The sequence below is a fragment of the Pongo abelii genome, chromosome 4 (assembly GCF_028885655.2).
Source record: "Pongo abelii isolate AG06213 chromosome 4, NHGRI_mPonAbe1-v2.0_pri, whole genome shotgun sequence".
NCBI lineage: Eukaryota > Metazoa > Chordata > Mammalia > Primates > Hominidae > Pongo > Pongo abelii.
Window position 1 is genome coordinate 33,261,290 of NC_071989.2, and position 21,782 is coordinate 33,283,071.

Consider the following 21,782-nt stretch of genomic DNA (forward strand, 5'->3'; position numbering starts at 1 on the left):
TTTTTTTTTTTTAAATCTGTGCTGCCATAAACGCCTGCCCTTCTGCAAATTCAGGAAAGATTTAATTGCTGTGAAGCACTAAATCTCAATTTCCAGTGTGTGTGGATTACTCTGTTTGTGGAATTAAATTTTATATAGATGTCTCTTTTGCTCCTGGTTAGTGGCTCTAATTAAATAAATGGAAATTCTCGCAGGAATTAGAAGCTCCTACTTAACAGTGAAGATTTCGGGATCACAGTGCATAATCTGAAATATAAATGACCCAGAAGCTGAAACATTACCCATAATCACATTGACGGTTCCAGAAAGAGCGATAAGGAGAGTGCTGTTGAGGGAGGCAAGCGCTGACGCCAGAAGTTGCCATATCCCCAGAAACCCCAGTTTGCCTTTTCACCATCGCAAGTGAGAACCAGAGCGCGTTAAGGCCTCGGAGTAAAAAACTCAGCGTCTGGGACTGCGGCACCGGGGTTGAGTCGGGTGCAAGTTTCTGCCGAAAGAGGGCGTCGGTCTGAGACTAAAAGAAATTTGTGGACACGGACGCCTAGTCAAATGAAAGACCATTTTAACACATTTTCAATGTATTTAAATGTGCGGGACTTAATTGTCAGAATTCTCCCGCCCAGTGTAGCACGTTCACATTGCAAATAACTTGGCTGCAGTAGGCACAGAAGAAGGTCCAGTTCCATTTTGACCCGCCCCGCCGCGCGGCGGACTCCCGCGATGCTCCTCTGGTCACGGACTTCTCCAGAGCCGCTTCCCTCCGGTCTCCACCGCTACTGTGGCTGTGGCCAGTGGGAGGACTGTTTCCCCGAGGCAGGACCTTTCTTAGAGTCGCGGAACCCCAGCACAGTGCCTCGAGCGCTCCAGAGAAGGAGCTGTTGGATCTTTGAGCGCTCAGGTTGGAGGGGAGCGTGTGTCGTACCCAGGGGACCTACCCGGAACGTTTTGGGAAAGACAGTCCCTTTATTTAGGTACCTGGTGTAGCAAACAAAGCCCCGAGGACGCTTTGGGGATGCTTTCCAAGCTTTGTGACACCTCCAGAAGTTGAACCGTTCCCTCGCCTTTGGGAGCAACAAGTTTCACTTTCCTGCTCTCAGTGGACTGACAGAAGGTCCGTGAGCTGGGACACTGTGACCCCGGCACCGCTGCGATTCCAGCGCAAACCTGCGTGGCCCAGCGGGAGGGGGCTGGCGCGGGGCTGAGGAAGGCGGGGTGTAGGTGACGCCCGGGCCAGCCGGGCACACCAGGTCCGCGATGGAGCCATCTGCACTGGGACCTTGGTCCTTGTTCCCTGACCTTGCGCCGAGGGACCAGGAAGGTCAGGTGCTCGCCCCGCGTCGGTGAGTCAGGAGGGTATGTGGCCAGAACGAGAAAGGTGAGAGCAAGCGGCACCTAAGGATTTTTGCACCGAAACCACAATTTCTAGAACCATCCCTTTCCCCAGTCCTGTTTTTTTTTATTTTATTTTGCACGGTGTGTGTGTGTATGTGTGTGTGTGTATGTGTGCGTGAGCGCGCGCATTTCTCTACTTTAAAGCACGTTTCCTTTTTTAAAGCCAGGAGCTGGAGAGCGTGGCAAGGGAAAGGCGGGGATCGCAGAGGCACGCGGCGTGGTGGGGGCTCTTGCCGGTGCAGACGTGGGCGATTTCAGCTTTAAGGAAAAGGCAGAGGGCCTGCGGGGAGTGGTGGTTAGGGACAGGGGCGCGATGGGTAGTGAAGGGGTGCAGGGAGGAGCCCTGATGTAAGAATGTTAATGAGAGACTCCCCCAGCCCAGCCCCCACCTCTCCCCACCCCCACCCACCCCACCCGCTGGAAATACAAGCCCGGCCTCGGCGCGCCATGTGTGGTAACACGCTCAGCCGCTGCCACGCTATTTAAACGCGGGCTATGGATCCAGGAACCGGCGCGAATCAATGAGATCAAATGCGAAGGAGATGCACCGTCAACTACAAACACTTGGACAAGTCTAACTTTTTTTTTCTTCTACAAAAACGCTTTCAAAAGCAACCTTAGCAACGCCCAAATAAGAAGCCACCTCTAAGCAAAATAGTATATGTATAAACGGAGGGCGAATATATACGAGTATATATATATGTATATTACAGACGCACAGGTTTACACCCGGTGAACTTTTTCTTTTTCTTTCTTTCTTTTTTCTTTTTTTTTTTTTAAGAAAAACTAGTGACATTGCAGAGAAGGACGCTTTCTCTCTATCTTTTGGCGCATTAGTGAAGGGGGTATTCTATTTTGTTAAAGCGCCCAAGGGGGCGCAGGGACCTTGGAGAGAAGAGTGGGGAGGAAAGAGGAAGGGTGGGTGGGGGGCAGAGGGCGAGTCGGCAGCGGCGAGGGCAAGCGCTTTCTTGCGGCAAGATGCCGTCTCTGCTGGTGCTCACTTTCTCCCCGTGCGTACTACTCGGCTGGGCGTTGCTGGCCGGCGGCACCGGTGGCGGTGGCGTTGGTGGCGGCGGCGGCGGCGCGGGCATAGGCGGCGGACGCCAGGAGAGAGAGGCGCTGCCGCCACAGAAGATAGAGGTGCTGGTGTTACTGCCCCAGGATGACTCGTACTTGTTTTCACTCACCCGGGTGCGGCCGGCCATCGAGTATGCTCTGCGCAGCGTGGAGGGCAACGGGACAGGGAGGCGGCTTCTGCCGCTGGGCACTCGCTTCCAGGTGGCTTACGAGGACTCGGACTGTGGGAACCGTGCGCTCTTCAGCTTGGTGGACCGCGTGGCGGCGGCGCGGGGCGCCAAGCCGGACCTTATCCTGGGGCCAGTGTGCGAATATGCAGCAGCGCCAGTGGCCCGGCTTGCATCGCACTGGGACCTGCCCATGCTGTCGGCCGGGGCGCTGGCCGCCGGCTTCAAGCACAAGGACTCTGAGTACTCGCACCTCACGCGCGTGGCGCCCGCCTACGCCAAGATGGGCGAGATGATGCTCGCCCTGTTCCGCCACCACCACTGGAGCCGCGCTGCACTGGTCTACAGCGACGACAAGCTGGAGCGGAACTGCTACTTCACCCTCGAGGGGGTCCACGAGGTCTTCCAGGAGGAGGGTTTGCACACGTCCATCTACAGTTTCGACGAGACCAAAGACTTGGATCTGGAAGACATCGTGCGCAATATCCAGGCCACTGAGAGAGGTGAGCAGGGGCGCGTCCCGGGCCCGGGGCCCTAACCCAACCACTCTCCGCGGCTCTCCCTGCACACCCGTCCGCTCTGCAGACCCCACTCCCCCCCTGCGGCGCTGAGGTCGGGTGCGCGCGGGCACTCGTTCAGGTATGCGCTGTGTGGCTGCGACAACCTTTGACGTCCGCCCATCGCGGTCGAGGGGTGTACGTAGAGGGTCCCAGGGAGGTGAAGAGGTTGGAGGGGAGGGCGTCTGAACCCGCAGCTCCTGCGTGCCCAGGTCCAACAGGTGCTGTCAAACACTTGGATGTTTCTTCTTCCCAGTTTCCACTTTGCCAGCGCCGGGCTGGTGATTAGGGGGCACATTCCCAGTGCCTGGCTCCATCCAGGGTCTGAAGCATCCAAGGCGGAAAGAACTTGTTCCCCAGTCCTTTGCCAGCGTGCGCCCCAACTTAGTGCGGAAGCGTCTGCGGACGCCTCGCAGCCAGGCGTCGCCACTTGGCTCGCCCGCTCTTGGGGTTTCTCTGACTGTTGTTTCCACAGACCCCAGGTTTCTTTAAGGGCTTGTTTGAATCACTCTTCTCATTCCTTTCATTTCCCTTCCAGCCCCTTATAAACGAGCTTCTGTGGTTTCCACCAAAAATGCCCCTGTGTGTCTGAACCCTGGCGACACTCACTTCTCCCGGCGTGTTCTGCAACGCAGTCTCTAACGCGCCCAGAGCTAAGCTTTGCGGGAGTGCCTTTTGAAGAAACAGGCGCTGAACCTTCTTTCCACCTGTCCCCCAAGTTTTCTCCATGAGTCTTTGGGTGTTGGAATAAAACCCAAACTGGACAAAGAGCTCGAGGCTGAGGATGGTGGCTATGGCTGCGGGGAGCGGGTGGACGCGGATGTGTAATCGACAGTGTAGCCCATTTTACTGTAGGGTAGAATCTGAGGCAAGGCGGGCTGAGATGCCAGCATAGCGCGGATCTCTCCTCCCTCTAGTCAGGGATTAGGAGCATTGCGATGAGGGAATCCCGTCTCTGCTCCCCCTCGGCGCTCACGCGTCTGGAATGTGAGTGGTGCAATCCCGGCAAAGCTCCCCGAGACCCCAGTGCCACTCTGATGAGACCGAAGGGGAGCGGAGTTGAGCCAGGCGCCGGGCTAGTCCACAACTTGGCATGGCCGGGCACCTGGGCGCTGGTCGTAGGGGACAGCGCAACCTGAGGCCGAGGGACCCAGGAACAGGTGAGAGAGGACAGAGAAGCCATCGATAATGGCGCTGCAGTCACCGCCTTGCCATCTTGGCCACCTCGGACTCACCCTTTACAGCAAAGAGGCGAGAGGTGTTTGACAGTGGGAATGCATGGCCAAATTTTGAGCTCTCGAACTCCAGGTTGGCTGTGCCGAATCCCTACCAGCCAAGCAGGCGGGGCGCAGGCTTTGCCGATTATGAAAAAGGGCACGTGTGTCCAACGGCTGCGGACTTGCCACGCCTGCCACGCCTCGGCAAGGAACCCACATCTACGCTCCCAAGTCCCAGTCGCCGGGTTACTGCAGCCTCCACGGGGGTGTCTGCGCCCGGGGCTGCTATGGCTCCCGGAACCTGCTTCTCCAGTTCTCGGCTTTCGAGGGCTAGGCGCTAGAAGTCAGAGACTTCCCTAGGCGGGCTGGGGCTGGGGGTGTGTCCCCCTACGGGCGAGATCCGCGGTTTGCTGACTCGTCCGTAATGCCACTACCCTGTAGATCCTAATGTCAGCGGCTGCCCCGGCGCACGTGGCCTGGGATACAAAACCAAGGGCATGTGTGAGACCAGAGGAGGGCAGGTCGCGGCCCCGGGGCCCCTCAGTCTCACAGTGGTGGCTGAGGCCTGGGGCTGGGCGGACAGCAGTGCCCTGGTGGGCCTGGGGACTGGTGCGCCCCGGGCTTCTGAGGACTAGGGCTGCAGTCGGCTGCTAGGAATTATTTTTTAATTCCAAAAGCCTCATAGAGGTTCCGAAGTCTCTTTGCTTTTTTTTTTTTTTTTTTTCCAAGTTTACATTGAGGGGTGAAAGTTTGCTTAACTGACCTGTATATTTTACAAGTGATAAGGTTAGGATTTTACAATTCTTACTCTAAAAAGTCTTTTCAACAGTGACCTGGCAGATATTTAGAAATATGAAACAAAACAGTTTCTCCTCTAATCGTCCTCCAGTCGCCTCTAATAGTCCTTCCACCCCGAAATTCCTTACACTCAAGAGAAAAAGTTGCTTGATAACAAAGCTCTCTTAGGGGACCTTTTACAAACACATTGAAGTAACACAGTTACTTTACCGTAAGCCGTTAATGTATTAAATAGGGCTTCGGTACATGGTTGCAGTGAAGTTTCTGGCTCAGTCACCGGCTGGGGGATCTTGGACTGCTATGAAACCTCTGTACCTCGAGCTCCTTAGGTAAAGTGGGGGTAGTCAGAGCACCCATGTCTTTGGGAAACTGGGAGGGTTAGAGGCGCTAACCCAGGAATGCCTGGGAGCAGTGCCAGAAGAATACGAAGTGCTCAATAAATGTGCGGTTTCATTGTAGTTATTATTTTGTATATGATGATAATCACCTTTACCCCAAGGGTGAGGCCATGCCATGGGAAAGAACCCTGGGCTGAGTTGTAGATGCCTCTGGATTTGGCTGGCCTCCTTATGTGAGTTTTCTTCTCTGTGAAACAATGTGTGGGGTGAGAGAATCAGGCCTCTTCAAACTGATATTATCACCCAAGTGTGAAAATGCAACTGACAGGATTTTTGCTTTTGAAAATTCCCTATTAAGCATTATGAATTAAAGTAGAGAGAGTTCCTCCCTCTTTTGGTGAGAACATTTGTATTCCTTTTTTTTTTGGACTTAAGTTTCTCTTTAAAACCAAATCACAAATGTTTGAACAAGTTAAAAACTGTGCCAGCATCTCAAATAATAATGTGACTAAAATTTCACATGGCATACTGTATAAAGAAAAACTAAGGGGCATCAATTATTCTTTCATTTTAAGGATTTACCATCTAAGTCAATAATTTAAAATCTTTCTTTTTTCCTGTCATGTCTTTCGCTAATGCCACTAGAATAAACAGACCTGAGCATATATTATTTTTAAAAACAATTATCTTTATTTAAAATAGATTCACTTACACAGCCAGCTACTGCCCTCAGTATTCCACACTCTTAACAATAAATTTAGTTTTAAAAAGACAGGCTTAGAAATAATTTTTTCAAGCAATAAAAGCCAGGAGTTGTTTTGTTGATGCACTTTATATGATGCAGAACTAGAAGTATCCTAATGCAAATGTTTTTACGTGAAGAACTGTAGTTTTATCCTTTTAGTTATTAGTATGTCATTAATCTGGGCCTGCATAATGACTGTATAACATTATACAGTCAGTAGAGATAGAGATAACAGTATTTAATCAATACAAGAGTCATTTATTTTTAGAATTAGTCTGGGGTAAATGACCGAGTGGTCAATCAGCAGCATTTTTAAGGAAAGAACCCATGATAAGTGTAAAATAACTAACACAGCAGGGGAAAAAAGGAGCTTTGTAGGCTGCAGTGTGGGAATTCTAAAGGCCTTTGGAGTAGGTGGAGCTTTATGAACAACAGAAATAAAGATGCAATCTCCATTTTGCAAACAATATCCATTGCTATGGAGTATAGAAACAGCCAGAGAGAAATCTTTTTTGAAAAAAATTAGGTTTACTTTTTACCAAAATTTAGTTCTACAGCTATAGAAAGTGAGAAAACTACACAAGGTTTATGAGGAGAAAAATGTTCCTGTCTCCTACTCTCCATTTTTCACTCTCAATTCTTGTTAGCTGTTCCTGTAGGTATTGGCTTTCATATCTCTTAATAACATGCTACTTTTTTTTTTTTTCAGTTTTAGGTCTTATCTCTTGGAATCCCAGTGGAAGAAAATTCTCTTCTTGATCATTCTACTGCCTGTTAACCACACATGCAAGCTTTCTTTCCAGTCATCTTTCCAATGTGGTTGTGCTAAAATTTTTCTCAGTAGGCTGAGGCAGGAGGATTGCTTGAGTCCAAGAGTTTGAGGCTATGGATTGCCCTATTTGAATAGCCACTGCCTTCCAGCCTGGGCAACATAGCTAGACCCCATCTCTTACGCAATATTTTTTAGTTAGCCCAGTATTCAGTATAAATATTATCATTACTTTCTAAATGATATTTAAGGGTAAGTCACATAGGCTCCTATGCTGACATTTCCTTTTTTTTCCCCTACCTATTTTCCATGGAGTTAAAACAGCCTGTTTTTGTTTATTTGCTTAATTTCCTATGGATTTATAATTAAATAATCTTCTAATTCTTCATTTTAAATCTCCTGAGTTTTTTTTATTATTATACTTTAAGTTCTAGGGTACATGTGCACAATGTGCAGGTTTGATACATAGGTATACATGTGCCATGTTGGTTGGCTGCACCTATCAAGTCATCATTTACATTGGGTATTTCTCCTAATGCTATCCCTCCCCCAAACCCCCCAACCCCCACCCCCCCACAGGCTCTGGTGTGTGATGTTTCCTGTCCTGTGTCCAAGTGATCTCATTGTTCAATTCCCACCTTTGAGTGAGAACATGTGGTGTTTGGTTTTCTGTCCTTGTGATAGTTTGCTGAGAATAATGGTTTCCAGCTTCATCCATTTCCCTGCAAAGGACATGAACTCAGCCTTTTTGTGGCTGCATAGTATTCCATGATGTATGTGTGCCACATTTTCTTAATCCAGTCTATCATTGATGGACATTTGGGTTGGTTCCAAGTCTTTGCTATTGTGAATAGTGCTGCAATAAATATATGTGTGCATGTGTCTTTATAGTAGCATGATTTATAATCCTTTGGGTATATACCCAGTAATGGGATTGCTGGGTCAAATGGTAATTCTAGTTCTAGATCCTTGAGGAATTGCCACACTGTCTTCCACAATGGTTGAACTAATTTACACTCCCACCAACAGTGTAAAAGTGTTCCTATTTCTCCACATCCTCTCCAGCATCTGTTGTTTCCTGACATTTTAATGACTGCCATTCTAACTGGCATGAGATGGTATCTCATTGTGTTTTTGATTTGCATTTCTCTGATGACCAGTAATGATGAGCATTTTTTCATGTGTCTGTTGGCTGCATAGATGTCTTCCTTTGAGAAGTGTCTGTTCATATCCTTTGCCTACTTTCTGATGGGATTGTTTGTTTTTTTCTTGCAAATTTGTTTGAGTTCTTTGTAGATTCTGGATATTAACCCTTTGTCAGATGGGTAGATTGCAAAAATTTTCTCCCATTCTGTAGGTTGCCTGTTCACTCTGATGGTAGTTTCTTTTGCTGTGCAGAAGCTCTTTAGTTTAATTAGATCGCATTTATCTATTTTGGCTTTTGTTGCCATTGCCTTTGGTGTTTCAGTCATGAAGTCCTTGCCCATGCCTATGTCCTGAAAGGTATTGCCTAAGTTTTCTTCTAGGGTTTTTATGGTTTTAGGTCTTACATTTAAGTCTTTAATCCATCTTGAGTTAATTTTTGTATAAGGTGTAAGAAAGGGATCCAGTTTCAGCTTTCTGCTTATGGCTAGTCAATTTTCCCAGCACCATTTATTAAATAGGGAATTCTTCCCCACTTCTCGTTTTGTCAGATGGTTGTAGATGTGTGGCATTGTTCCTGAGGCCTCTATTCTGTTCCATTGGTCTATATATTTGTTTTGGTACTGGTGCCATGCTGTTTTGGTTACTGTAGCCTTGTAGTATAGTTTGAAGTCAGGTAGTGTGATGCCTCCAGCTTTGTTCTTTTTGCTTAGGATTGACTTGGCAATGCCGGCTCTTTTTTGGTTCCATATGAACTTTAAAGTAGTTTTTTCCAATTCTGTGAAGAAAGTCATTGGTAGCTTGATGGGGATGGCATTGAATCTATAAATTACTTTGGGAAATATGGCCATTTTCATGATATTGATTCTTCCTATCCATGAGCATGGAATATTCTTTCATTTGTTTGTGTCCTATTTTATTTTATTTTATTTTCATTGAGCAGTGGTTTGTAGTTGTTGAAGAGGTCCTTCATATCCCTTGTAAGTTGGATTCCTAGGTATTTTATTCTCTTTGTAGCAGTTGTGAACTGGAGTTCACTTATGATTTGGCTCTCTGTTTGTCTGTTAATGTTGTATAGGAATGCTTGTGATTTTTGCACATTGATTTTGTATCCTGAGACTTTGCTGAAGTTGCTTATCAGCTTAAGGAGATTTTGGGCTGAGACGATGGGGTTTTCTAAATATACAATGGTGTCATCTGCAAACAGGGACAATTTGACTTCCTCATTTCCTAATTGAATACCCTTTATTTCTTTCTTCTGCCTGATTGCCCTGGCCAGAACTTCCAACACTATGTTGAATAGGAGTGGTGAGAGAGGGCATCCTTGTCTTGTGCCAGTTTTCAAAGGGAAAAACTGCTTCCAGTTTTTGCCCATTCAGTATGATATTGGCTGTGGGTTTGTCATAAATAGCTCTTATTATTTTGAGATACATTCCATTAATACCTAGTTTATTGAGAGTTTTTAGCATGAAGCACTGTTGAATTTTATCGAAGGCCTTTTTTGCATCTATTGAGATAATCATGCGGTTTTTGTTGTTGGTTCTGTTTATGTGATCAGTTACATTTACTGATTTGCGTATGTTGAACCTGCCTTGCATCCCAGTTATTTTCTAGGTATTTTGCACAATTGCCACTCTGGGTTCTTCAACATCCTCCTGGGACTTCCATCACCTCTCTGTTGAGCTAGATCCCTGTGTGTTTCTCTTTTTTGATTATGTTTTTATTTTGGTGGAGCACATCCTCCAAGAGCTTTCTGAGAAAGAATGAATAAGGCCTAAATTTTGAGAGGTTTTGTGATTGAAAAATTTTCATCATACCTTTACACATAGTTATAGTATTCTAGGTTGAAAATAATTTTCCCTTGAAATGTGACAGTATTGCTTTACTGTCTTCTAAATTCTAACGTTGCTATTAGAAAGCTGGAATCAGTTTGGATTCTGAACTTATAGTTCATTGCTTTGCTTTCCTAGAAATTTTTAGAATCTTCTCCTCTTCCTTGTGTACTCAATAGACCTCTTTTATCCAGAAACTCATATCTTTTAATTCTGGGAATACTTCTTATTTCTGTGATGATTGTATCCTTTTCATTTTCTCTATTTGCTCTTTCTAGGTTTTTTTCTTATTTGGGTGCTAGACCTCTTGGATTGATCTTCTACTTTTCTTACCTTCTATTTACCACCTATGTTTTGTTTGGTTTTTTTTTTTTTTTTTTTTTTTTGTAATTTATCTTGTTTGGATATTTCCTTGGCCACTTTTAAAGTTACTGTTGAGTTTTTCATTTTTGGTATCACATTTTCAGTGTGCAGGACATGGCATACTCTGCTTTGCTTCCATGCAGTGATATCCCTCTTTTCCTTCTAAATTTATAATTAACTGGAAGATGGGTACAGTAACCAGATGGAGAATATGACTATATCCTTATTATTGATAAAAGCAGTTGAACATGGATTTAAATCTATTTCCAAAAGGGCCTGCTTGCTATTACTTCCTCCCACAATTAGGCAGGAATATCTGTTAAATCACATATAGTGCCATTTAGCTGGAAATCTCCCCTGCTAACTCTTGATCATGTGACAAAAGAAGCTCATGATGTGTGCTTTCTGTGAACAGCCACAACCCGAAGAAGAGGGAAGAAAAGACTGAGCCAGCATACTCAGTTTTAGGCTCAACAATCAGACATTTCACTTCTTTTCCTCTTGTTGGGGGTGAGGGGAGTGTAAATGAAAGCACATTGAGAGATGAGAAATGTTAGCACATTAGAGGTTTCTCCCAATGAAAACTTGAGATTTTGGAAATAAGTATCCCCCTAATTCAGGGATACAACCTGGAATGTTTTTGATTCTCTGAATTGACTTCTATAGCTACCTCTTTGCATTTCTCTCTGCTGTTCTTAGAGTGATGGCAAGAACATGATGCAGTAGTGAGAAGCCGTTTACAGAAGTCATTGTGGGAGCCAGATGATGGAGGGTGGCATGGAACATTGAAAGTTCTTTGGCAAGGAGGAGAGAATAGAGTAGAATGAAGAAAAGTCTATACATAAAGTTACAGTTACACCATCATTCCCTCTTTTAGAATTTTAACAATGTGACCCAAAATTAATATTTATATATTAACTATACTGAGATACAACAAAAACTGCCTTAATTAACCTCCACTTATGCAGGTCGCAGGATTAGCTGATGTCCTCTGTTCTCTATAAATCTTATCACCTGTTGGTTGGTGCTGGCAGCTAGTATAGTTCTCCTGAATATGCTGCACACTTCTCATACTTCTTCATATACTTTCTAAGAGTTGTCCCCAAATCTGTTGATGCTGGTTGTGCTTATTATGATAAATATGTAATTTAATTAGTTATTATATGAATTGATGAAACATAAGCAGGAAAAGAAAGTTATTTTAATTAAAACTATTTTAAACCTTTTGATTGTATAAAGGCAAGTTACTAAAAATACTTGCTGTTCAATTAGGCATGAGTGAGACAACCCTAAGAGATTGGGGAGCATCATAAAAATCTAGGATCATTCACTCTGACTACTTTGCAACGGTCATTAGGTGCTTGCTCCAGTTTGAACTGAAACTGGATGATAATGTTCATTGTGGGTTTGGTTTATTCAAGTAAGACAATGCTCTGCTCATGAACTTGGAAATTAGGGCTTCCTTTTGAGTCTTAAATCACATGGCCAACACAAAATGGATAAGATCTAAAATAATCAAAATCTGCTTAGATAGACACAGTGCCACTCTATGTCTCTGTTGCTCAGTCTAAGTGGCTACTAACATATACAGAAAGAATGTAGGCTGGGCGTGGTTGCTCATGCCTGTAATCTCAGCACTTTGGGAGGCCCAAGGTGGGCTGATCACTTAGCCTGGCCAACATGACAAAACTCTATCTATACAAAAAGTACGAAAATTAGCTGGGTGTGGTAACATGCACCTGTAGTCTCAGTTACTTGGGAGGTGCTGAGGTGGGAGGATCGCTTGAGCCCAGGAGATGGAGGTTGCAGTGAGCTAAGATTGAGCCACTGCACTCTTGTCTGGGTGACGGAGTGAGAATCTGTCTCCAAACAAATGAACCAGCAAACAAAATAACAACAACGGAAAACTAAACAAAGAATGTGTCCATCAGAAGGACTTGGTGGTGGTGGGGTATGTCTTAGTTTGTTTTCTGTTGCTATGACAAAATACCACAGACTGCGTAATTTGTGAAGAAAATAAGTTTATTTAGCTTATGGTTCTAGAGGCTAGGAAGTCCAAGAGCATGGTGCTGGCATCTTGTGAGGACCTTCTTGCTGTGTCATAACACTATGAAGGGCATCACATGGTGACAGAGCAAATGTGTGCCAGCTCAGGTCTCTCTTCCTCTTCTTCTAAACTGCCAGTCCCATCTTAGGGGACCCAACCTGATGACCTTATTTAATCATAAGTATCTACCAAAGGCCCCATCTCCAAATACCACCGACAAATGATTTTGAGCATTAAGTTTCCAACACATGAAATCTGGGGGACACAACCAAACCATAGCAGGAAGAGAGGGAAGGAGATGGGCCAGGAATGTAAAAATAGAAAAAAAAGTGCCACAGAGGCCAATGTTTAGGGAAACTTCAGGCAAAGTTTAGGAAAGCTTGTCCTCTGGTCCTTGGACCCTGCCTGTTTGGTCCTGGACCAGATAAATCTCTTAGATGGATGCCTAGGGTCATCAAGTCCTGGTGCTTTTGGCATCTGAATCCTCTACTGGCCTCCCTGATTCTGATGTCATCCTTACTTGCGTCCTACTGCTTATAATTTGTCTCTCCAGTTAGCATGCTCAGGTACAGGCCATGTTGACAGAAATATATTCATAACCATCCTGGACCTCATTGAATTTAAACAGTATGCATTTCAGATTACCTATACATATCTGAGTTAGGTTATTGGAAACTTGCCCCTAAGCAACGATTCTACTCTCTATATGTTGACAGAATCAGGTTCTGCATCTTGGGACTGAGAGCCAGACCCTGGACTATGATCACTTGATCGAAAAATGATGAGGGCTGCTTGGTGGCCAGTCAGCCAGAACTTCCTGGAATCTCCTGGAGACATCCACTCTTGGAATCCACATTCTTCAAACTTGTCCAGCCTCAGTCCCTTGTTGAATGTTTTATGGGACACCTTGGCTGTTTGTTCATTTAAGAGGCTAGAATCAAATCAGAGGTAAAACAAGGGTCTAAGTCATAACAAATAATTAGGAGTTTCTTTGAAAACTTTCTTACTGAGGCATCTTGGAATTGATTATTTATCCCAAATGTGTACCTATACTTTCAGGCAGAAACAACACCTACTCCCATAGTTGTAGATCTTTAAGAATTTTGTATTGTTTTAGAAACTTTTTCTCTAGAGCTTTTATGCTGTACACTGAGCCCTTCTGGGGTATGAAATGTCAGAGTCATGATCTAACACTGAATTAACGTGTGCAGTAAACTAAATATCAACAAAAGCCCAACCTCCATGCGGGTTGCCAAGGTCGCTTTGGCATAGCCTGAAGTTTGTTTTATGTCTTTCAGCACCCATGCTTTTACAAAGAACATACACATCTTGGAGGGCTGGCATGCATCGTGATAATGCGGTTTATAGCACCCAGGTCTCTCCAGGTCTCTCTGCACAGTATGTGTGCAGCAAAACACAGTGGTCCCGGTCATGGAGACCTGGGTCTATCAACAGGGATCAAATAGACTGGGTAATGGTCAAGCCCTACTTCACTCTAGCCTGTGTAGCCCTTATGTGGTAGGCAACAATATCCAATTCGAGAGGCTTTCGAGTTGTGTGAAGCCTCTTGAATCCAACAGTGTGGATATAAACTGAGAGAACATGGGAGAGATACCTGGAATCTTACAAACAATTTCTTACGTATGTTGAGACAACCTGAAAATAATGTTTTAAAATTCAAACAGCAGAAAGCTTGTAGCACCCTCTGAATCCTTAGTGAATGTTCTCTCTAAAATCATTAAGTTTGCTTTTTCAGGACAATGCATTTACCATGCTATTAAGTATAAAAAGCAGTTGACAATTTTCACTATCTTATATTGGGCAAATCTGGTGATTTATTTGATGCAGTTTTTTTTAAAAGAACTTTATTTTGAAATAATCTTGCACTTTTGGAAAAGATGTAAGAAAGTATAAAGAACTGGTCTGTAAAAGCTTCATTTAGAGTTTCATCAATTGTTAATATTTTGCCACATTTGATTTATGATTTCAAGTATCTCCCTTTCTGTCTCTCCTCTTCTCCCTTCTTCTCCCCTCCTCTCGCCTCCTCTCCTGTCCTCTCCCCTCCCCTCCCTTCCTTTCCTCTCTTCTTTTCTACCCACCTACCTGTCATCTATCTATCTATCTATCTATCTATCTATCTATCTATCTATCATCTATCAATCAATATATGTGTAAATATACATACACACACAGATAATACTTGTTATGAATCATTTGAAAGTACAGAATCATGCTTATTTACCCCTAAACATTCAACTGTGTACTTCCTAAGAACAAGAATGTTTACTTACATAACCACAGCATAATTATGAAAAGTAAGAACTTTAACACAAACATAATTCTATTATCTAGTGTATGGAACTTATTCAAATTTCACCAGTCATCTTCATAATGCCCTTTATAGCAAAACATTTATGTATATATGTATGTATTTATTTTAAGGTCCAGAATCCAATCCAGCATCACACGTTGCAGTCAGTTGCCTATTCCTTTAAGCCTCGTTCAGTCTAGAATGTCTCTTCAGCCTGTCTTTGTTGTTCATGAAATTGACCATTTTAAAGAGCATAGGCCGATTTTCTACAGACCATCTCCCAAGTTGGGTTTGTGGCTGCCTCCTTCTGATTAGATGTAGGCTGCCCATCTGGACATTTTTGGTCCTTAGAGTGTTATTCCAGGTGTCTCATGAGTCTGTGTTCCCATGGTTGGTGATGTTGGCTTCCATCTCTTGGTTATGGAGGCGTCTGCTAGGTACCTCCATGGTCCATTTGTAGTTAACAAGTGATTGTGAGGAGATACTTCAGGACCATACAAGTATCCCGTTCCTTGTCAGATGTCCCTTACTGGTGTCAGCATGCTTGAAGTGCTCTGCAAAGGGGTGCCTCATGTGTGTTGTTTGTTCCTCCCCCAGTGGTGATCATGTGTGCGAGCAGTGACACCATCCGGAGCATCCTGCTGGCGGCGCACAGGCATGGCATGACCAGTGGAGACTACGCCTTCTTCAACATTGAGCTCTTCAACAGCTCTTCCTATGGTAACTCTGCTTCCACTTTCCCCTCCTCTGCTAGGGTTCCAAGAGAGGTTGTCAGATGCCCATGAATGGTGGGTTGGATAAATAATATGTGGTACATAAACACCATGGAATACTATGCAGCTTTATAAAAGAATGGAATCGTGTCCTTTGCAGCAACATTAATGGAGCTGGAGGCCGTGATCCAAACAAATTAATGCAGGAACAGAAAATCAAACACTGCATGCTCTCACTTATAAGTGGGAGCTAAACATTGAGCAAACACGGACATAAACATGGGAACAATAGACACTGCGGACTCCTGGGGCTGGTGGGGGTGGGTTAAAAAACTCTGTTGGGTACTACGTTCACTACCTGGGTGATGGGATCCATACTCCAAACCCCAGCATCACACAGTATTCCCATGTAACAAATTTGCACATGTACCCCTTGTATCTAGAGTAAAAGTTAAAATAAAAAACAAGGGGGTTGTGAGAAAGATTCAAAAATTTGAATTATGTCCATAAATGTGATTTCCAGAAATGCAATTTTGGAAATTTGTGACTCTGAACACTCCTACAGCTTCTCGAAAATTTCTTGAATTTGCTTCATCTCCAACAATTCAATTAGAGCAAAAAGATACCATGTACCTGTGATGTCAAGACACCTGTCTGGGTATGAGCGTAGCCCACTCCTGCACTCCAAATGGTCGTAAATCCAGGCCCCAAAGACCTCTTGTCCAGTACTTTTCCAACTGCACGTTGCTATCGTCATGATACCATCATGATCAGAATAATTTCAGTGAAATTTGGGCAGAATTTTTAATAGAATGGAATAGACTAGAACATAACACTACTGAATAGGTAAAGGTGTGTCACACTTAGCATGTGTATTGTTTTAGAAAGCTTTTACTTTAGTAATATTATTGCACATTTGTGTGTATATGTGCATGTTACACCTATGTTTACAATGGGTCACAGTGTGAAATAAAATAACTGTTACTGCAAATTGAGGTAAAAATCATTTGAGAGCCACTGCTCCCAGTCCCCTCCTTCTTCTAGATTACTGCACCTTAAACCTCTCCTATACAGAAGTTGTGAACCACCAATGTATACAGTTGAAAGCATTTAATTCCCTATAATGAATCTGGGGAAGTTTGCAGGGTTCCTGTGATGGAGGATGTTTAAGGCGATCATAAAGACAATAGGTACAAGACATTTCTCCCCCAAATGTGGTTAGGGCTCTCTCTGAAGCAGAGAGCATCAGGCTACAGAACATTTTCTCAAACGCTGCATGCTGGCTGCTCAGAGCGGAACAGTTGTAGGGGAAGTGTAAGTGTGTATATCACAAATGGCATGTTTATACTGAGCTTCGCTTCCCAGTTCTTGCTGATGAGATATAGTCGGACAGGATCTAAACCTTAAAACATACGCCCCGGTTTCCTGCCCTGATATCCTGGCTTACTGGAGCAGTACATCATTGTGCATATACAGATAATAAAACACACTTATCATGGAGATAAAGAAAAGTTGATGAAACAAAAGTAGCCACTGCTTCCTGTAGTGGATAAAATTAGAGATTTGAGGCTTCAAGATAAACACCCTAGTTTGCCCTCCTTCCTGCCATGATGGTCTTTTCCCCTCTGTTTTACACAAGCAGAGTGGTGCTTTCACTTCTTCACTCAAGATCAGAATGTAGTTTTACTATGGGCTGCAGAGTTGAGTTCATTGAAATAGTGGTAGAAACTGGTGAAAATGAAAAACATGTATGCTGAGTTTTGCAAGTTGGCAACTACAAATACAGAATTTAGAGGCAGTGCATGTGAATTTAGAGGCATTAGGTCTGGCAAGTACCTGATACAAATGTTAGGTACTAGAATTCCTCTTATCCACAGATAAAGCTTTTATTACTTTTCCCTGTTAATTACAATACATGAGTATTGTAGACAATTTAGAAAACATAGAAAATCACAGGAAAGAAAACAAGTTATCATAATTCTGCCACGCAGACAAAAGTACATTGATAATTTTTAGAAGTATGTACATCCTGCCTATTTTATAAATATATGTTTTACAAAAATATTCTTCAATATATTGATCATACTATTTATGGTATGGCTACATGTTCTTTTATAATGTTGATAGTCATCTTTTATAAGTCTTATTTTTCAATATTGATGTAGTTCCCAGCTTTTTGCTATTAAGAACAATGCTGTGTTGAGTGTACATACACACATACACTTTCTCTCACATGTTTATACATATATTTTATCTGTAAAATAAATTTCTAGAAGTAGAATTGCTGGCTCAAAGGTTATGTGCATTTAATGTTTTCTTTTTTGAGACAGGATCTCACCCTGTTGCCCAGGCTGGAGTACAGTGGCGTGATCTTGGCTCACTGTAGCCTCAACACCCTGGGCTCAAGTGATCCTTCTACCTCAGCCTCCTGAGTAGCTGGGACTACAGGCATGTGTCACCACGCCTGGTTAATTTCTTTTATTTTCTTTAGAGCCAGGGTTTCATCACGTTACCCAGGCTGGGCTCGAACCCCTGGGCTCAAGTGATCTGCCTGCCTCAGCCTCCCAAAATCCAAAGGGACTACAAGCATGAGCTACCATGCTGCCTGCCATTTAGGTTTTAATAGATATTGTCCATTTTTACTTTTGCAGCAAAATATGTGATTATCTGTTTTCCTGTAACCTTGTCAACCCTGTATAATCTAACTTTTACCTTATTTTATTTAATTGAATTTCTTTTTATGTTTATAAGCAAAGTTTTGCAGTTTTCTCATTTATATTGTGCATTATTCTTGTTGAGTTTGTTCTTAGTATTTTATGTTTTTTGGTTGTTATTATGATCATGATCTTTTCCTGTTGTATTTTGGAATGGTATTTATGTAGAGAAGCAATGAGCTCTTGTTTATTTATTTTGCAAGAATTCTACTTATTAAATCCTCTGCTTTAATAGTTTTTATATCATTTCAAATAACAATGACAGTTTTTTTCTCCGTTTTGATAGTTGAACATCCTATTTCTTATTCTTTTCTTATTGCATTGGCAAGAACTTCCAGAATAATATCATATAACAGGGGTGATACTTTAAATTTTGACTTCTGTCATGAAATAGATGGTAAAGTATCCTTTTATTCCTAGTTTATCAAGTCTGATTTTTAAAATCAGAAATGAATATTGAATAATATCAAATACGTTTGACCTGTTCTCTTAATAAATTTTAAAATATTGGGCCACCACGGCATTCTTGGAATCAAGTGTACCTTGTCATGATGATTTTTTAAAAGATATATTGTTGAGTTTAAGTTTTTAGTGTTTTATTTAGGGTTTTGGATCTATATTCATGAGTGAGATTCAAGAGCAGTTTTTAGCTGGACTGCGGTGGCTCATGCCTTTAATGCTAGCACTTTGGGAGGCCAAGGCAGATGGATTACCTGAGGTCAGGAGTTCAAGACCAGCCTGGCCAACATGGTGAAGCCCCGTCTCTACTAAAAATACAAAAATTAGCTGGGCATGGTGGTGCGCGCCTATAATCCCAGCTACTTGGGAGGCTGAGGCACGAGAATTGCTTGAACCTGGGAGGTGGAGGTTGCAGTGAGCTGAGATCTTGCCACTGCACTCCAGCCTGGGCAACAAGAGCGAAACTCTATCTCAGAAAAAAAAAAAAAGAGTCTTTTTCTTGGGTTGGTATTGCCAGATTTTAATATCAGGTTCTTATTAGCTTTATAGAATTAATTGAGATACTTTCCATTGTTTTCCATGCTCTATAACAATTTTGATACCATAGGACTATTCCTTGAAATAAGAAAACAGTTCAACTCTGTATTTGCACCTAACTTCTTTCTGGAGGTAATTTTTGGACAACTTAAAAAAACCCTTCTATAATGAAATAATTTCAGATATAAAAAACTTGCAAAAAAATATAAGTTGAAAATTAATTATTTGAAATTTCTTGGTATTAAGGTGTTTCAGATTCCAAGTTTTTATTTGGATTTTGGAATATTTGTGTGTGTGTGTATATATATATATATACACACACACGTATACATATATACATATATGTAAAATGAGACATCTTGGAGATGGGACCCAAGTCTAAACATGAAATCCATTTATGTTCCATATACCTTATAAACATAGCCTAAAGATAATTTTATTTTTTCCCTGAGGATCCTGAATAAACTATATTGTGTGCCTGTGTTTTGACCTATCACATGAAGTCAGGTGTAGAATTTTTCCACTTGTGGTGTTATGTTGTTATGTTGATGCTCAAAAAGTTTTGGATTTTGGAACATTTTGGATTTCCCACTTTTGGATTAGGAAGCTTAATCTGTATAGAGACTTCGTGTACAGTTATGTGTTGCTTAATGATGAAGATACATTCTGAGAAATGAGTGGTTAGGAGGTTTCATCACTGTGTGAACACCATAGGTTTTCATACAAACCTAAATGGCAGATAGCTTACTACAGATCTATGCTATATGTGGTATAGCTTATTGCTCCTAGGCTATAAACCTGTACAGCAAGTTACTGTGCTGAATACTGTAGGCAATTATAGCATGATGGTATTTGGATATCTAAATATAGATTCTAAGTATAGAAAAGGTATAGTAAAAATACAGTTTTATAATATTCTGAGACTGCTGTCATATATGTTGTTTGTCATTGACTGAAATGTTATATGGGGCATGACTGTACATATTTTACCAAGCTTCCTCTAATGTTACCAAATAACCATAGTACAATTATCAAAACAGGGAAATTAACATTGGCACAATATTACTAACTAAACTACAGGCCTATTTGAAATTTACCACTTCTACTCCTAATGTTCTTTTTCTGTTCCAGGATCCAATCCAGGATCTCACACTGCCATTTAGTTGTTGTGTCTCCTTTATCTCCTCCAGTATGTGATAGTTCCTCAGTCTTTCCTTGTCTTTCATGACTTTGACACTTAAAAAAAAAAGTTTTCACTATGACCAAGCGGGGTTTATCCCAGGGATGCAAAGTTGGTTGTATATTTGAAAAGCCATCAACTTAATCCATCAAATTAAGGAAGTTAAAAAAAAAAAGGTCACATGATCATATCAATAGATACAGAACAAGCTTTTAACAAAATTCAACACTCATTCATGATTTTAAAAATAAAAAATAAAAAATTATAAAACCAGGAATATAGGGGAACCTGCTTGGGTTGACAAAGAACACCTACAAAAACCTCGCAGCTGATATCACAATTAATGGTGAAAGACTGAATGCTTTTCCCATAATATGGGAAACTAAGCAAGGATGTTCACTTTCATTACTCATTCAATTTGCCACTGGGGGTTCTAGCCAGATAAACAGGGCAAGAAATGAAAATAAAAAGCATACAGGTTGGAAAAGAAGAAAAAAGTCTGCTGTTTTGTGCAGATGTCATGGCTGTCTATGTAGAGAATCCCAAATAATCTACAAAAATTCCTTAAAGCTAATTAATGAGTTCAGCAAGTTCCCAAAATACAGGTTCAACATACAAAAATCACTTGTGTTTCTATATTCTAGCAATGAACATGTAGATGCCAAAATCAACAATATAATATCATTTAGTCAAAAAAGAAATACTTAAAAAATGTAAATTAAAAAATGTCTAAGTTTTTTTGCTGAAAACTACAAAACACTGATGAAACCACTAATGAAAGAAATAAAAAAATCTGTATTAATGAGAGACATACCTTGTTTATGAATTGGAAGACTCAACATGGTAAAGAAGACAATTTTTCTTACATTGAGGTTAAATAAATTTCTTATAAAAATTTCAACAAGATTTTTTTTAGATGTAAGGAAGATTATTTTAACTTTGACACTTTTCATGAGCCCATTATTTTGTAGAATGTCTTTCAATTTGGATTTATCTGGTATTTTTCCACAATGAGATTGAGTTTATGTATTTTGGTGAGAATACTGCAGACGTGATGTTGTGTCCCTCTCATTGCATAATACCAGTGCATAAGAAGCCATACTATATGACTTATTGCTGGTGATGTTTGGACAACTTTTTAACATTTCCTTTCCTATGAGTTTAATTTTTCTGCTTCTTGAAAGTTCTACTACACAGAGTTATACAGAATGCTCTTATACAACTTACAAAGTATACTTGGGGTTTCTGATTAGATCCTTTATATTTTACCTTTTACACCATATTTGCTCAGACTTTGTGCTTTGGTGTTTTTCTGCCTGAGAGGCTCTGCCATGAACTAGCTGTTAACTCTAAGAGTTAAGGGTTAAGAGATGGTTAAGAGCTTAATCCTTAACCCTGGCAAAGTAACATAACTCTGCCCTCC

At 42.1% G+C, this 21,782-nt stretch overlaps 1 protein-coding gene across 2 annotated transcripts in view; it reads left to right on the forward strand.

Annotated features, from left to right (window-relative positions):
- The first annotated feature begins 621 nt into the window (after positions 1–621).
- The window catches only part of NPR3 (natriuretic peptide receptor 3), an 86,089-nt gene continuing 64,928 nt past the window's right edge, over positions 622–21,782 (forward strand). For both annotated transcript variants that reach the window (XM_009240613.4, XM_009240615.4), the window contains exons 1-2: positions 622–3,139; positions 15,354–15,476. In XM_009240613.4, coding sequence (XP_009238888.2) covers positions 2,371–3,139; positions 15,354–15,476 — 892 coding nt within the window. In that variant the 5' untranslated portion in view covers positions 622–2,370. The remainder of the gene's footprint in view (positions 3,140–15,353; positions 15,477–21,782) is intronic.